Source organism: Nylanderia fulva, unplaced genomic scaffold, assembly GCF_048542155.1.
Source record: "Nylanderia fulva isolate GAGA-0341 unplaced genomic scaffold, ASM4854215v1 Scaffold33, whole genome shotgun sequence".
In the NCBI taxonomy this organism is placed as follows: Eukaryota; Metazoa; Arthropoda; class Insecta; order Hymenoptera; family Formicidae; genus Nylanderia; species Nylanderia fulva.
This window is the reverse complement of record NW_028190400.1, coordinates 761,364-778,630: the sequence shown is the minus strand read 5'-3', so window position 1 is coordinate 778,630 and position 17,267 is coordinate 761,364. Positions and strand designations below refer to the sequence as shown.

The 17,267-nt window shown below is 32.1% G+C and overlaps 1 protein-coding gene across 1 annotated transcript in view; it reads right to left on the bottom strand.

The window, feature by feature from the left end:
- The window catches only part of LOC114927898 (disintegrin and metalloproteinase domain-containing protein 10), a 68,103-nt gene that overhangs the window by 32,137 nt on the left and 18,699 nt on the right, over positions 1 to 17,267 (bottom strand). Inside the window, exon 5 of the mRNA XM_085484947.1 lies at positions 8,131 to 8,249. Within this exon, the coding sequence (XP_085341073.1) occupies positions 8,131 to 8,249 (119 nt within the window). The remainder of the gene's footprint in view (positions 1 to 8,130; positions 8,250 to 17,267) is intronic.

The following is a 17,267-nucleotide window of genomic DNA, read 5'->3' as shown; positions in this document are numbered from 1 at the left end:
ATTGCAACGGTGAACATAATTTTCGCAATGACGTAATCGATTATAGCGATAAATAGCGTTATCCCAATTAAAGCTGTCGCGAACGGGGAGAATGTGCACGAGAATAATTAACGATTTCACCACTTTGCGATATCGCGCATATATCCCGATAAGCGAGTTATCTCGTCCTTACCGCTTTATGCATAAATGCGAATAAATTACGTGCCCGTTTCTCTTTAACAGTAGGTGGTGGGCATCGAATCGCTTACAGCCGGATCCTATGCATCAAAGTTTGACGTCGAGTGCAGCTCTCGACATTCGATCGTGGAGGATTAATAAAGTCTTGTCCACGCCAGAATCGCCGGCTCTTTTAATTATACGTCTGAAGGTACGACAAACAAATGGAACTTTTCCTCATGAAAAAAAAATTACTCAAATGAGCAAAACTGTCGATCGTTCCTCGATCAGATTGAACCACGGTCTTATATACATAGGTCAGGACACTCATTAAAATGAAGTGTATCTCAGGCCTGTCAGGTAATAATATATTTATTATAATATATTTCAGTATTTTTAAATAATTTGATAAAAACTATTCTTAATATTTAATAGTTATTCCGATGATTTTTTAACCGTGTTTATTTTTGACATTTTTTTCAATTGTGCACAAGATCTAACACAAAACTGTCAAAATAAAAAAAAATCTGCGTATATTGTGAAAAATCGATCTGAGTTTGTAGTCCATATTAGTTACATTTTGTTACGCTTGACAGCATGTAGTCGATATAGAAGGATTAAACATAAACAGATGACATATTTAATGCGAAATGATTTTATCTTTCGACAAAATGTAGCGTTGCATCGATATACAATCGACTTCGCGATTGTTTGCAAAAGCAAAAATATCGGCTTTGCAAATTCGCACAATTTTTTTCTCGCTGCGTAAAGTTATATTTATGTAGCATGAGTTTCACGAACGGTTTTCACGAGTATATAAGCATGAGTGAACGCATAGATCCAGATATTGTGAAAGCGCGTTTGAAATATACGAGCATGAATGCATAGATGGATTTCTGGCAAAGATAAGCTTATATTAGAAAGGCACGATTAAATGAATGTGTGCTCGCGATGAAGATGCATTTTTGTATCGCGAAAATATGAGCAAGCGAATACCGGCAAAACGAATTGATTCGCTGTAAAGGCATTCACAAGTATGAATGAATTTGTTAGAAAGATGTATTTACGCTATGCGAGCACGAATGATCGAATTTTGTTATGTTGTGATGGTATAGTTAAAAAAAAATAAAACGAATTCGCGTTTATTCGCATTCATCCTAGCAAAAAAGGCGCGTACAGCATACTAAAAAAAAATTGGTTAACTTAACTAAAATTTTCAACTAAATATTATTTCGTTACTTGAACATACAAAATATTTTAATTAAATATAATATATTAAATTTAACAAAATGTATATTTGACTTAAATATTAATATATGTTCAATTAACAAAATAGTAATTTAGTTGAAAGGTTTAGTCAAATTTACAAATCTTTTTTTTTCAGTGCAGCAGAACATAACGAATAGTGAGAATACTGTAGATCTGAAATTGTGTGTATCTAAAGAAACCACACTCGATATACAATCTATGCTTATCGAATTTCGATGTGAATTAGATGGTTCTATCAGGTAAGCTCGTACATTTCAATATATATTTCCGTATATATACTATATGCAGTTACTGTATCGCTATTATAAGCTACATTACCATTTATTGATTTGACATTTTCCTCGGATAAATATATATAAAAGCAAAAATACAAATAGTGAGGATAAAATAGAAAAATTCAACTCATACTATATTTTATACACAATTTTAAATGTCAAGACTCGTTTACAATCTTCCTTTATTTACCTTTAATAGCTCATACATATATATATTTTATGTGATAATCACCTCTATCTTTTAACTCGGCGTAATTAATTTCCTTTTTAACGATAAAAAAATAACATATTTTGTTCTTTGCACACATCTCTCTTTCTTCTCTACATTTTGATCTTATTTTTTATTTTATCTTATATTTCAATATATACAGAATGAGAGACGAACGAGCTCGGGAATATTGCACGGAAAACCTGGATCACTGACGTAGAAGGAATTCATCTGCAGTAGTTTAAACGTTTCTATTACGAGCAGCTGGTACTCGTGTGCAGTGCAAACGCACCTTAAGGCCACGATTATATGGATGCACGTTCCGAGGGAAACTCCGTTCCGGACAAATTCCTATACCAGACATCGGAACTAATCAAATAGGTTGAGGCAAGTCGAGATAAAACTATATACAAGCTATCTTCGAACCATCACTTTTCGCGGATATACTTTAAATGAGCTCATTGTTCGCGCGGCAATTTTTAACTTAAGATCCGAGACATTCCCACCAATTTAATTTGAATTACATTTTAATATGTTAATTTAATATGAAATTTCTCATCTAGAGGAAGCAATTCCTTCCGGGTTACCTGGTATAATTTTTATCCGTATAAAAACTTGTTCATTATCAATTGTTTACTATTCATGAACTATGTGTATGCTTTATCTTTCTAAATAATCATTATTCGTTATTAAATATATTAGACATTTTAGTATTTATTGGAGAAGATAAAGTTTTCTCGAACGCTCGGTATAACGCAGGATTCGATATCACGTAGCGTATATAATTAATTCCACTTATCTCGACACATTTAATTAGTCCTGATCAGTAAATTCCTATCGGCGCGTTCACTCTGCATCGTAATCCAAATATACACGCGGTACACTAATTTAGTCATAATCCCTAAATTATCACACTAAAAGTGATACTTTTTAAATTATTTTCGATTCACATACGACGACATTCACAATAATATAATTAACAAAATTAGTAAAATAAATAAGTAATAGTAACGCAGCAAACTAATAATTCAGCTATTAATAAAACACATTAAACAAAATATAGAGCAAGTTAAGTATAACTAACTTTGGATGTGTCTCTGATGACCGTTGTTTTTTTTTATATCCGTCGATATAGTGAAGTGAAAGAGTAAATGAGATTAATATAATTAATGTTCTAATGAAAGAGGATAGAACTGGAATGAATATTCTCTTCTATTAATCCAACACGTTCAGGTGAATACAGATATATACTGATACGAGGTAATAATTCCTCTCAACTTACAGATACAATTACAATAAATTAATGAAGAACCGTGAGCCCTCCTCCGTCGAGTTCAACCGATTTCCCGGCGGAAATTTGTCAGCGTACAAGAACATTCGTTAGAGAAACTCGCGCACGCGACGACACCGCAACCGCAACCCTAGCCCTAAAGTCGCCCAAGTGAAGACTACGACGTCCGGATATTACTGCAGCAAGACGACGCTATTACGACGAGATTCAACTTCCCCGCAATCCCGGTCGTCGAAACAGCAGCACGACGGGACGGTCGTTCGCGATTCACGACCGGGCCGCATTCACGATCAAGTTTCTGACCCGTTCGCGAACTTGCGGTTACGTTTAGTTCGCCGTATATACGCCAAAATTATACCACGCTTTCTCCTCTTTCTCCCTCTTGTATCGCCCGATGCAGTTTCGCTCGTCCGATTCCTGCAGGAACGCTTGCGGGCACCGGACGATGCGCACCAGCATCATCTATTGTCGATGAACCTAGCCACAGTGCCGTGCCCGGATTTCTGCCCGTTCTCTCAACGCGCATTAACTCTTGTCGAAAAACTTTTTTTTTTCATCGAAATTTTGCCAAGCCGAAACAAAGTTCGATTTAAACCGCGGCAAAAAGAATTAGCTACCATAGCTAAATTTCAGCTGTCCATAATATATATTACAACTTAAAATTGAATTATCATGCCTAAATTTTAGCTACGGTAACTCATATTTTTTAGCCATAGTTTAACGGAGAATGTTATAGCTAAAAAATATTAGCTGTCATAAAATGAAGGCATAACTAAATTTCATGTGTAATATATATGGACAGCTAAAATTTAGTTATGGTAGCTAATTTTTTTCCGTGACATGGAAATTCATATTTAAAATAATATTCAGAGATTATGACAGTTCTCGTATTTATTTTGAAAAAAGAAAAATATAAATAATTAATATATATTTATTGATCAATTCAATATTTACTTATGTGTTTATTTTCTTAAATCACTATTAACATCAAATTTTTTTAAAAAGCCGGAAAATGTTTTTATTATTTCGTAATGCAAAAAGGAAAATTATGATCCAAAAAAATTGGAGATTAGAATTGAGTTTTGATATGAACATTTTTCATTTTCCACAGGCACACAACATCAGCTATGGGTTCTAACAGTTGTAGTCACAACTATGGACATACGTATACTTATTTCCCCACTAAATGTCTATAGTCTACATTACCCTTCCCCATTCGTGACCTCTCCAGGGACAGCACCCGTGTGCTATACCTCCGATAGGTGAATCTGGCACGTTTCCAAACGACGACTACGACGAAAATGAGATTCCTAGTTTAATGCGGCGAGCGAGACGACAAGAGCAAGATAACGCTATCCGAAAATGTCAATCGATGATTCGTGATAAACCAATAATCCCACATATTACGATATATTTGTCCGATCCTGATGGCAGGTCAATAAAAAATGGTACTATTTGCATCTCATTATCACACAGCAATATAATATAATAATTACATACTATTATATATTTAACTATTATATTATATCGCTTATTCGCGTATAATAATATTGTAAAAATTTGCCAGAAATTCGCAAAATTTCAAATTTGGTAGAATCTGCACAAAATGGCTCTCCCTCTCGTTGCCGCGCTGTACCTCACGCGATTCATGCGCGGTTTACAGATAATTTCGAATTGAAATCGACGATATTTCGACCTGCATTTCCGCCGATATTACATCCCGCATTCCGATGCGTCGCGACGAGGCGCACGCGACCCGCTTCGAGATACGCTCTCGTTCAAACGCGAAATTTATTTCTCGATTTCGCTCCAGGTCGCGATGAGAGTCGCGTAAAATTACGAGGAGGATATCTGATACCGGTTCAATATACACAGTATCACAAATCGACCTAACAAATTAACGACCCCTAATCGAGTCTTTCCAGCCTTGTAAAAGGCTTATATAGATTATTATTATTTTTTTTTATTACTATTAATTTATTATTATTTATTAAGCTTTAATAAGCTTTTTTCCCTTCCATTACTGCACACAGTAAGAAAATTTGTATTTTCTTGTCTGTCCCCATTAAAATTTTTGTGTTAAATATATTTAACACATTTATGTGTCAATTTAACATATTACTGTTGTGTTAATTGAACTTAAATGTTAAATTATTAAAACAACTGATAAAAGATGTAAAAATAACACAATGTAAATCGATTTTTAATTTTATATAACAAACATGTTCTGTTTTATTAGTGACAAAATGTATCTGTTATTTACACAAAAAATGTTGACTTTTTCATTTTATAATAAAAGTGCGGATGATAAAATCTAAAATCAACATATCTTTAGTTTTAACTTTTACATTAAAACTATGTTAAATTTACAAAAAATTATTTTAAATTAAAGTTTTGCATTTATTTTGTATTAAAATATTAACACAGTATTTGTGTCTCCATTTAACATATCCGTATTATGTTAAATTAACACAAAAATTTCTGTGAACCATTTGGAACATGTAATATCTGTTATACTGTATAGTACAACAAATTATATCTTTCACTATAGTTCTCATGATGAAAAGTTCTACAAGGTCTTTAATAATAAGAGATTGAAAAACTATAGCATGTATAACTTAAAGACCTATTTCTTATACAAAAAATATTAGATTAGTAAAATGATCAAAAATTAAAAAATTCTAATAAAAAAAAAAGTTGAAATTATAAAAGTATTGCGAATTACACACTTAAACAAAAGTGTTTATATAGAATAGATATATCTCCTCTAACCGAGTCTATTATACTTCAAATTTACCGTAAGGCTTTCCATCGCAACCATCTGTGACGCCCCACATCCGAAGGTCTAGGCTTAGTTAATTACATGGATAACTAAACACGGTGCTAATAAATCATTAAGATGTTTTTTTTTGTAAGGACTAATCAAGAAAGATTATTTTTGTTCTTCTATGGAGAGACTGATTCGCGTAGCGCGGAACAAACTCAATTATTTATGGGCACATTAGCGACGCGAACTAACGAGGGCGTGCTTAATGAATTACTGAAATCGTATTCAGCCGGAAAACCATCCGTGGTTACGCAATGACGTTAAACAAAGCGTTAATCCTCTGATGCACTTTGGGAGTTAAAATAACCCCATGCGTCGCGTATAATTTTCGTGTCGTGCAGTTTTCGGAATTTTGGCTTATTAAAATATAACAAATGTCCTAAAGATCTATACAATGACAGTGAAGCGAATTCTGAACGTAACTCTGAAGTTTTAAAATAATTTTCTTGTTGTTCTTCGATACTGATTTCAGAAGACTCGATACAAAAACGATTAAAAATAAAACTTTATTTTTCGTTGATTAATTACTTTATTTTTTGGAGCATATAAATAGAATTTTAATATCGAACTAAAAATTAAAATGTTTAAAGTATATGAATTTATATTATATTATCGTTTGCACACACAATAAATTAAAATAAACATAAATTATTACAATTATATGCAAATTGAGAATCCTCCTCAGTTGTCATTTATTACAAAAGAATAAAAAAAATTAAACATAATTAATTATAACAAACGTGTTTGCGGTATATGTTCACGCTTTATTTACAATGTTATTAAATTAGGAGTGAAAGGAACCTTTTCTAACTAATTTTCGATTTGAGAGAAATTCAATTATAATTAACCGGCGTCTTTCCGCGTATAATCTGAAAACGGATAGAGTGCATCAAAGGATTAAACAAGGCACCCTCAGGTGCGCGCCGAGGTTTTACCAGGCGAATGCGGCCGCACATGTGCTCGCGAAAACCGCCTGCGGAATAGCGGACGGGGCGGCTGGCTATGCACGCTATCCATCACGAAGCTGAAGTTGAAGGATGCCCGGCTAATTACTTTGTCGCGGACATGCTCGTCGGCGTGTATATAGCCACGCCTAATCTCAAAATGTGCCGACACTCTTTCGCCAGCGATCGCGCCGCGCCGCTAATGACGGATAATACGTCTCGTTTACGCAATGTAATTCCTGTACGCGGAGTGAACGTGTATAAATATTGATCTGGTTGGGCTGAAATGACTATCACGGCGCTCTCTCTCTCTCTCTTACTATGCAGCTATACATATATGACGTTGATGCGCGGTGCGCGAGAGCTTTGAGATTATCGGATTGTCGAGATTATCTCGATAATCTCGAATCAAGATCCCCGGCTTGGGCAAGGAATTACGCGCAAACGTAATTAGTCCCTTTGATACACGCATTTTGCGCTTCTCTCTTGCTTGAGCAACACAAATCATTTCTCTTTTATATATAATATAAAGAGACAAACTTATATGTAATAGAGAGATTTGTCAACAGTATCGTTACAAAGAAAGTGTTTACATTTTAAAAACTTGAAAAAATAATCGGTAACAAACAAACAAGATAAACGCAGTGCATAATATTTGTAATATATATTTTGCTGCGTTATTACTTTTATTATCAATAACGCATATTTTTAAATTAAATTAATAACAACGAGCTATGAATTTCATCTATACATTGATCAAATCGTTAAATATAAATTTATTCCAAAAATTACTGTAAAGTTAAAATTACAGTAATAATCATACTTGTAGTAATATAATTTGATTTGTTTGAGATGAAAATGTGAAATAAAAATGGCATGAAAAATTTGATGTAAAATACATAAAAAAATATTAAATTTAATCTAAGCGTATTTTGCTAGCTAACGTTCTCTTTGATTGTATAAATTAAATGTTTTCTATTTATCATGTAAAATATAATTTATTCAATTTTTTCAAATCGTATTTAATTTAATATTAATAATTAATTGAATAGTTAATTTAATAATACAATTAATAATTATGTAGACTTAATGAAAAGTTAAATTTATATTTCCTTCATATTGATTATGTATATGTATAGAAATAACATAATTGCACTTACCTAAAATGGTACCGACGTAAGAATGCGACGTGTCGAAGGATATTGGCCCGTCCGTACTTTCGAAAGATGCGTCCTCGCTGAACAGACTCGCGTCGTGAATTAACCGTATCGTCCAGGATCTGTAAGATGAATTGTAATTATAAAGTGGCGGGACGAGAAAACTTTTTGCGATTCGAATGCGGGCAAGACTAATTGTCGACCTTCCTAGTGTGCCAGAATAATGATAACGGATTCACTTCGGGTCATTACACAAAAAGCCGATAATCTGATAATATGAATAGTGAGAAGGAAATCGCCGTAACAAAGGACCGGGAAACATTAAACGAAGAACTATATTTCACAAGAATTATTCAGATAATTTTGTTTTTAAAAAGAGATATCGAGAATTTAGAGAATAATATCTTTCCAATATCAATGGAATAAAAGATGGAACAGTCTTCGTATAGTAATGAGATTTATATAAAAAAACTTCTATTTTAAATTATATATCGTATAAGAGCTATATATATATTTAACTTAAAGGTCTCGATATCTCATGTATCAATACGAGTATTGCACGCGTAGTAGAAGCAAAAAATGTACATACACGTGCGTACAGAATAAATATCTTGTTCCATTACTGAGATGCGATATCGCTCTCTTTGAGCATACTTTGTATGAAATGTCAGATCATTTCATAAATACGTGCACATTTACCATATAGCTATATATATTTCAGTCCCTCGCACAAAAATAAAATATAGAGATATCGTTAGTAGAATAACGATAAATCACTAATAATGAAGAAATATCGTTCCTATATTATAAAATTAAAACATATATTCAAAAATATATATATCACTCTAGTCCAACAATGTTGGAGAAATATATTTAACACAAATCTCTCCAACATGTAAAATGAAATTTTCAAAATAATTCTTACAAATTATGTGAAATATATATTCTAATCATGTTAGTCACGCTTTCTATTACAGACTCGCGGACTGATCTGACGGTGCAGGATGTCCTCCGTAACTTCGAGAGATACGACATTTGAAGCCTTCGAACCTCTAAATATCGCTTAAGCTCAAGATGAAACCATGTAACATCATATGGATCGAATGGCTTCTCCCACAGATTCAACTAAATATGGTATATACGCGCTCTTTCACTCGTGCATATCACATTTACGTAACAAATTTGTCTTTAACGAGATCATATCTATTAAGATTGACATTTGCGCTATGGATTCCTATAAAGAAAAATATAACGTAAAACGGATTAATAGCATAGATATAGAATCCGAATATTCGATTGTGACAAAATATTATACGTATAATATTTATATTTATTTACTTATATTTTATTTGTATAAAAAAAATTGTATAATGTTTGAATAATTCTAGCAAGTTTTTTTACGCGCTCTACCTTCGTCATATTAAATTAAAAAGCGTGTTTTTTATTGATGCAAAATACTACAGCAAATAAATTATGAAAAAGCGAAAATTTGCAGGAAAAAGTAAAATATTAAAATATTATAAACTGATACGTGTGTATATATATATGGATAAATTATTGACGTTTTTCATAAAAACACTTTTAATCATTGACGTATAGGTACTATCGAGATGTACGATTATAAAAATAACGTATTTTCGCAGAAAAAATATAATAAATATAATAAAAATATAATAATTGTTGCACGAAAATCAAATAATGCATCTTTTTACCGTGAAAAAAATATTAAATATTTGTGTATAAAATAAATCCCGAGTGAAACATGATAATATTTGTTTCTCGAGAAAGACGTACAAATGCTGCTTGTGCATCCATTTTATCCATACAAAAATAAATTCGATCATGTTAATATATTCTGTACAAAATGCAACAACAGATAAATTATAAAGGAGATATTTTTGAAAGGGACAATATAAAAACATGTAATATTAGAATGTGGTAAATTAAAACGTGTGTCCGAGAAACTCATTAACGCTTTCACAAATACATGTCGCGTATACTAGTTATTATTTTATTTATAACCGAAATGCATCCGTCCATTTAAATATGTAACATAATTGCGTTTTGTAACTATACTTTATATATATTTGTAAATTAAATATATCATAACATATTTAATCAAGAGCGAGCCAAGGTTATTAAATAGAAAACATGTGTGATGACAAAATAACATTTGTATATTATTATTACAACGAAATATACAAACGCTAACATAAACTGGAGTTTTATTAATTCGAAAAAATATGTACTTCCGAAAATTTACAAACTGCGTTTAAAAATGTTTTTATTTAAAGTCCAATTTTAAAATTAATTTAAATCTGTCTCAAATCTTTAATTATATGCGCTTATCACATATGTTCTATTTAAACAAATCCTTACTCGACTGGATGAATCCTTTTGAAGCACATTGTACCGATAATCATAGTGATGTCATCATACAACAGGTGACTGATAAGCGATGACAATTGAAAAGGACGACGAAAAACTGATAATCACTTTAAAATACGGTAAAATATAACGACATGATTCTCGTATTAAATAAAATCTATTTTAGAACTTATGTGACTTTCACAATGATGATGCGCAAACACGTACCACGTTTCCGGATATCTCGTTAAAGTCTGATTCCACGATGACGTTGAATTTACATAGAAGGTCAAGCGAAACCAACTGAACGCGAGTCACGTTAAATGCCACTACAATGACGTACGCTGCTAAATTTATATAGAGAATCTCAATATTGGAGATGTATTCTAACATACTTTTTGCTATGTTTAATCTCCTTTTTTATCAAAAATATTTATTCATAATCTTGTCTCTATGCTCGTTCATTGATTTGACTGACTCTTATTTTGTCAATATCTAAAAACTCTATTATTTATAATATATTTTATTTCTTATCGACTCTAAATGTTTATATTTGCTTTTTTTCCAAAAGAATTCAGTTTTATTTCAAAAACAAAAAAGGTGAATAAAATATTTCGGCGTTTCACGCAAAAAACCAATTAAAGGAAGTATTTCGATTATTTTGTACAATTCTTCCTTTGTGCAACGACATCTTAAACAAATTTTTTTATAAAAAAACTTACAAATTATGGGAATTAAGGGAAGTGTAACAATTAATAGTCGCGGCTCTTTATGACACGCTCGCCCATGCTGCTTCCGCGACAATCATTTTCATAATCCAACCATCCCTCTATGCGCCGCGGTGCATTGAATCGTACGCTTTGTTCCTGAAGGAGGCTCGTTATGTCGTATCTTCGCCTCATCGCGTCGCAGCGCCTTGCGAAAAAGTCGCTTAAGTGCCGCTTTTAATGTCCGGAGCTTGTAAAAGGCGAACTTTCGCGCTGCACTTGCCAATCTCCTTATCACTAATCTCTTTAAGATTGCACGTACAAGATGCTCTCCAATTAAAATCGAGGGACATTCAATCTATTTCTAACATCGTTCATTTCTGAGGCAATTGAAAAAACGCACGTAAGAAATATGCAAATACTTATTCAAATATAATAAAAATGAAGACGAGAAGAATTATTTACTAAATATCAATGCACTAAAGAATACAATTGCTTGTTTAGTTTCGTTAGAAATAAATTTCCTTTCGCACTACACTTGCCAATCCCCTTATCGCTAATCTCTTTAAGTTTGTACGTGCATACAAAATGCTCTCCAATTAAAACCGAGGAACATTCAATCTATTTCTATCATCATTAATTTCTGAGACAATTGAAAAAAATGCACGTAACAAATATGCAAATATTATAAAAAATTATTCAAATGATAAAAATAAAGATGCTATGAAGGATTATTTACTAAATATTAATGCACTAAAGAATACAATTGCTTGTTTAGTTTCGTTAGAAACTAATTTTCTTTGAGCCGAATTACCTGACTATATATGTATTCAGCATTCAATATGAAAAAAAGTTGCTGATATATAGAGGGAAAGGAGAGAGATCACGCCACATCAAGAGATTAAATTTTCCTTTAAGAAAACTCGGTACCAAATTCCTTTGGCAAAAGTAGAACTTTGCTCCTGGTATACTTTCTTTCTCAAAGCTACTCTTTAGTCGCTTTAGCCTTTTAGATTAACTTCGTCAATAGTCTATGAGATGTCTGTACCTCTTTCATAACAAATATTGATTCGAGCTAATAACTACGAGAAATTAAAGCTATCATTTATTAATTTTGTGATCTTTACTTTTTCTAAATATTACAAGAAATGTCGATATTTTAATAAATAAAATCACATGTCTGTTTTAATAATTCTTTATATTAATTACAACTTCTTTCAGAAGAGCAATTCGCGCTGTTGAGAAGCGAGAGAGTGGTTAAAATAATTTTTCTGTTTTTTTTCCTCGAAACTGCAACTTTTGCATAACATTTATTTTCATAATGATCATAAGCGCGCGATATACTTTTTATAACTCGCGCGCCCGCGTCGAGGAAGTAAATTTTCGCTATTTTTGCCATGGTGTGGTGCCGCGCTCTTTAGTAACAAAGGTGGACTTTATTGTATTAAGGAAGTCCAGGCACACACGCGCATACCTTAAGAGAGGTAGAGGAAAAAGCAGCTCCGACCGTGCGCTCTTTAGCTTTCATATATTTCATAGCAGCCCATAACACGCCCCCGTATGCACGACGAAACGATGCGTTGGCTTGGATACTAAACCTGTGCCCACGTACAGGAAAACTGGATCCGCAACATCCGAGCTAGGTGCGCCGAGGTACACACGGCCTATTCATGCGCGAAGCCTCTTTTCATCGAGAAACAAAGCGCGGCTAGAAAAGTGAGAAGGTGTCGCCTGTATATACGATGTCTATTTCCGACTATTCTCAACCTGGTCTCTTCCCAAGACTAAACTATGGAGAAATCGCTCAAATGTGTATGTAATGTGAAAATGCTTTTCTCATTTCTTGTCTCACACAATTTTTTTTGAAAAAAAAATCATCGATAAAATATAAATTATTTTTATAGTACGCTAGAAAAATATAATTAAAAAAAAAAATATATATATATATATATATATATATTCTTCCTCGCTTTCTCGAAAAAAGGTGTTAAGTGTACATCGTATAACAAATTCGTACTGCAAAAATTATTCTTTTTTTCTACAAAAATTTTAATTCTTCTTCGAAAATAACTTTCTTTCTATTCAATTTAGATACACGGTAGGAAAATTTGTTTTCTTGTTAAAAACGGTCCCCGTGAAAATTTTTGTGTTAAATATTTACCACATTCATGTATTAATTTGACACATTGCTGGTGTGTTAATTGAACGTGAATGTAAAATTACTAAAAAGCTGAAAAAAATGTAAAACTAACACAATATGCATCTATAAATATGTTCTGTTTTATTAACAAGATTTATCTGATAAAATTTACAGAAAAAATGTTGATTGTTTATTTTGCATTAAAATTATGTTAATTTTATACAAAATATATTTTAAATTATATATACTTAAAGTTTGCATTTTTTGTGTTAAAATATAAACATAGTATTTGTCTCCATTTAACATATACATATTATATTAAATTAACACAAAACTTTCTGTAGACCGTTTGAAACATGTGATATCTGTTAAAAACAGAAATTTTTCAATTGTGTATAATGTGAAAATGGTTTTCTAATTTCTCTTGTCACACAGTGTGAAAGAAAAATCGTGGATAAAATATAAATAATTATTTTTATAGTATAATAAAAAATATATTTAAAAAAATATTATAATCTTCCTTAATAATTTTCTGGAAAAAATATTGTACGTTAAGTGTACCTACATCGTATAAAAAAGTTCGTGCTGCGAAGAATTGTTCTTTTTTTTTTCTTCAAAATTTTTAATTCTTCCGCGAAAATAACTTTCTTTCTACAATATATCAGTTTTAAATATTAATATAAAGAATGTGTGAGAATAAATTTCAGAAATAAAATAAAATTGCAAAACAGAGTTATACATATATAATAAAAATGATACAACAAAAGTGAACTTTTATAAAACTCTTATGGAACACCCTGCAGGCACATCTTTATAATGAACCCCTTGCAAAATCCGAAATAGACTAGAGAAAAGATGATAAAGCGAATATATATATTTAGCAAAAGCAGCGTATCAATGCGTTCTATATATCGAACGAGAAATAGGAGAAACGCGGTATAAGCGACATTCGGCAAGAATAAATTCGCCGGGTCGTGTGTCCTCGACACGGATAGAAGCACGGAAAATCGCATTGCGATACTCGAGACGGTACAATCACCGGGTTGGAGGCCTTGCTCTGAAGGCGACGAGAAACCGAGGCGGCGCGCGTGTGTCGCTCGGAGGGAAAGAACTTCTTCTCCTCTCCTCAACTATTATCTTGCCAGTTTGTACCAGGTGCGCCGGGGTGGAAACGCCACCGTCGTGCGACAGTGCGGGAGAATTCCGAGAGGGTGGGTTGGAACAGGAGGGTGTGGCGCGCGCTTGGTACGACGACACCGAACGAAGGGAATCGCGCGCACGGCTCGATCCCCTTCTGCTTTACATTTTATTGCCCGACGTGGATTCGACCGATTTACATAAAGAGATGTACGCTGTATAGTTACACCGGTGGACTGTGCGAACCGGAGAGGGAATGTTTCTCGTACCTGAGAGACAGGACGTTTGCGTGTCGTTTGTCGCGTAGAACGTTAGAAATTCGCGATACCAGAGAGAAGACGCGCGAAACGGGAATGCCAATACGTACGCCCCTCGATTTTTTTACTTACTCGCATTTATTTAACATTCTCCGGGCAGCTTTAGGTAGGGAATTCTTCGCAAACTAAAATTCTTTCGAGACTGAAACTCCCGGGAATCGTCGGAACGTAGAACGGCAGTAGATATTGCGTCAGGCGAAATGTATAGCCGTAATAACTGTGCGAGTCGTAACGCATCAAGATAAGTGGCAATGGTGGGCTGCAACTTGCAGCAATAGTCGTCGTTAAACGGTTTATATAAATATATAGATGCGGTATATGGATTGGAGCAGGGATCGCGTATGTATTTTTCAAAAGTAAATCAATTTAAAAAATCTTGTTACACGCAAAAATCAAATAATAAATATATATTGTCAAATCTTAATCAAGAAATGAGGACAACTATGCAGTAAGAAAATTTGTCTTTTCTTGTTAAAAACGGTCCCCGTTAAAATGTTTGTGTGTTAAATATATTTAATACATTCATGTGTTAATTGAACTTAAATGTTAAATTATTAAAATTTAAAAAAGATATAAAAATAACACAATGCGCATCCATTTTTTATTTTACAGAATAAATATATATGTTCTGTTTTATTAGCAACAAGATTTATGTGTTAAAAAATTTGCAAGAAAAAAATGTTGATTTTTTTATTTTATAATCTAACAAGGGACATGTCACAACTGTCCGGAACCGATTTGATTCTCCTTGAAATATGTTGTTAAATACACAAATCTAAAAGACACGTATTTTTTTATACGTGCGCAATTTGAGTTTTAAGGGGTGAAACACCCCTTTAAAGAATAACGGTATTTTTCTTTAGGATCAAATATCTGCTAAACTATAAGAGATATAAAGAAAAAACGTAACTGCAGTAAATTTATCATGTGTAAATTTGGAGATGTAAGATAATTTTTCTGTACGACTTCCACCTGATTGTATTTGTTCTTCCCATCGCCTTAACTGACGTTCAGATGAAACTCTTCTAAATTTATTTTGTACTACTCTTAGAGGACGATTCCTTTTTCTGTCATTACTGTTTTCATCAGTGTCCCGAAATCGCCAATACTCAACAGCTCGTCTTTTATAAGAACTATCAAAATTTGTATCATCATTTGAACAATGAGGATGAGAATTTAAACTATCTTCATGCCATGCTTCTTCGTCATCTTCAATTATTTCAAAACTATGTAATTTATAAGGTTCTTCATAATCGAGATATATTTCTTCCGTTACTTCCACCCCATTATAATGAAAAACGCTATCCAGTAATATTTTTTTAATGTTTTCCTTTAATTCCACTTCTGCTTCAGTTACTGGCGTTTCTGTTAAATATATTGAATTTATTGACACCAATAAAAGTCTAACAACGTTAAGCGGATTGATAATCATATTCAAAGATGTTATATTTTGCTTTCTATTGCAATAAAAGAACAGTTTACACAGATATTATTACAACGAAAAGACTACACCGACTGTGAGAATTATGCTGCTACATGAACAATTTATATTAACTTATCAGAAATACGTCATCACATAATCTTATTTTATTATTTATTTTAACGTATTAAAGATTTTATTGTAAAAATTATAACTTATCTGGAACACGTACACATAATCTTATCTTATGATTCATTTAACGTAAGATATAAAATTTGTTTATGCCAAATATTGCGACATTGGTATTCGCAAGATTCAATTAAAAAATAATTTTATTATAAAATATAATTGTTTTTAATTTTTATAGAAGAAATTAAATATTAAAGAAATAATAAGAAAGCAGGGGGTATATTTAAAAAATTCTTATTAATTATATTTAAAAATTTTTTTTTAAATCTAAATATACACAATACGCAGTTATAAATACATAGAAAACATAAATAAGAATTATACAAAAACATTTTTTATATATTTTATTGTTCGACGGTAATTACTTACGCACATAGCACGGATGAGCGTATATACGGGAGCGTTTATAATTAATTTTCGAAAATGATATTTCGTAACATAACTTTATTACACATGGTTGAATTTGGAAAAAAATAAGCTTTAAATTAGGTAAAACAAAATTTTTAATTTTGAAAAAAAAAATTAGGTGGTGAGGGTTTTTTTAAAAAAAAAAAAAAAAAAAAAATTTTTGTTCATATAACTTTAAAGTACTCTTCAAGCCATTAAAATTTGTTGTACGTTTTTTCTTTATATCTCTTATAGTTTAGCAGATATTTGATCCTAAAGAAAAATACCGTTATTCTTTAAAGGGGTGTTTCACCCCTTAAAACTCAAATTGCGCACGTATAAAAAAATACGTGTCTTTTAGATTTGTGTATTTAACAACATATTTCAAGGAGAATCAAATCGGTTCCGGACAGTTGTGACATGTCCCTTGTAAGTGAGAATGATAAAATTTAAAAAATCAACATATTTTTAATTAA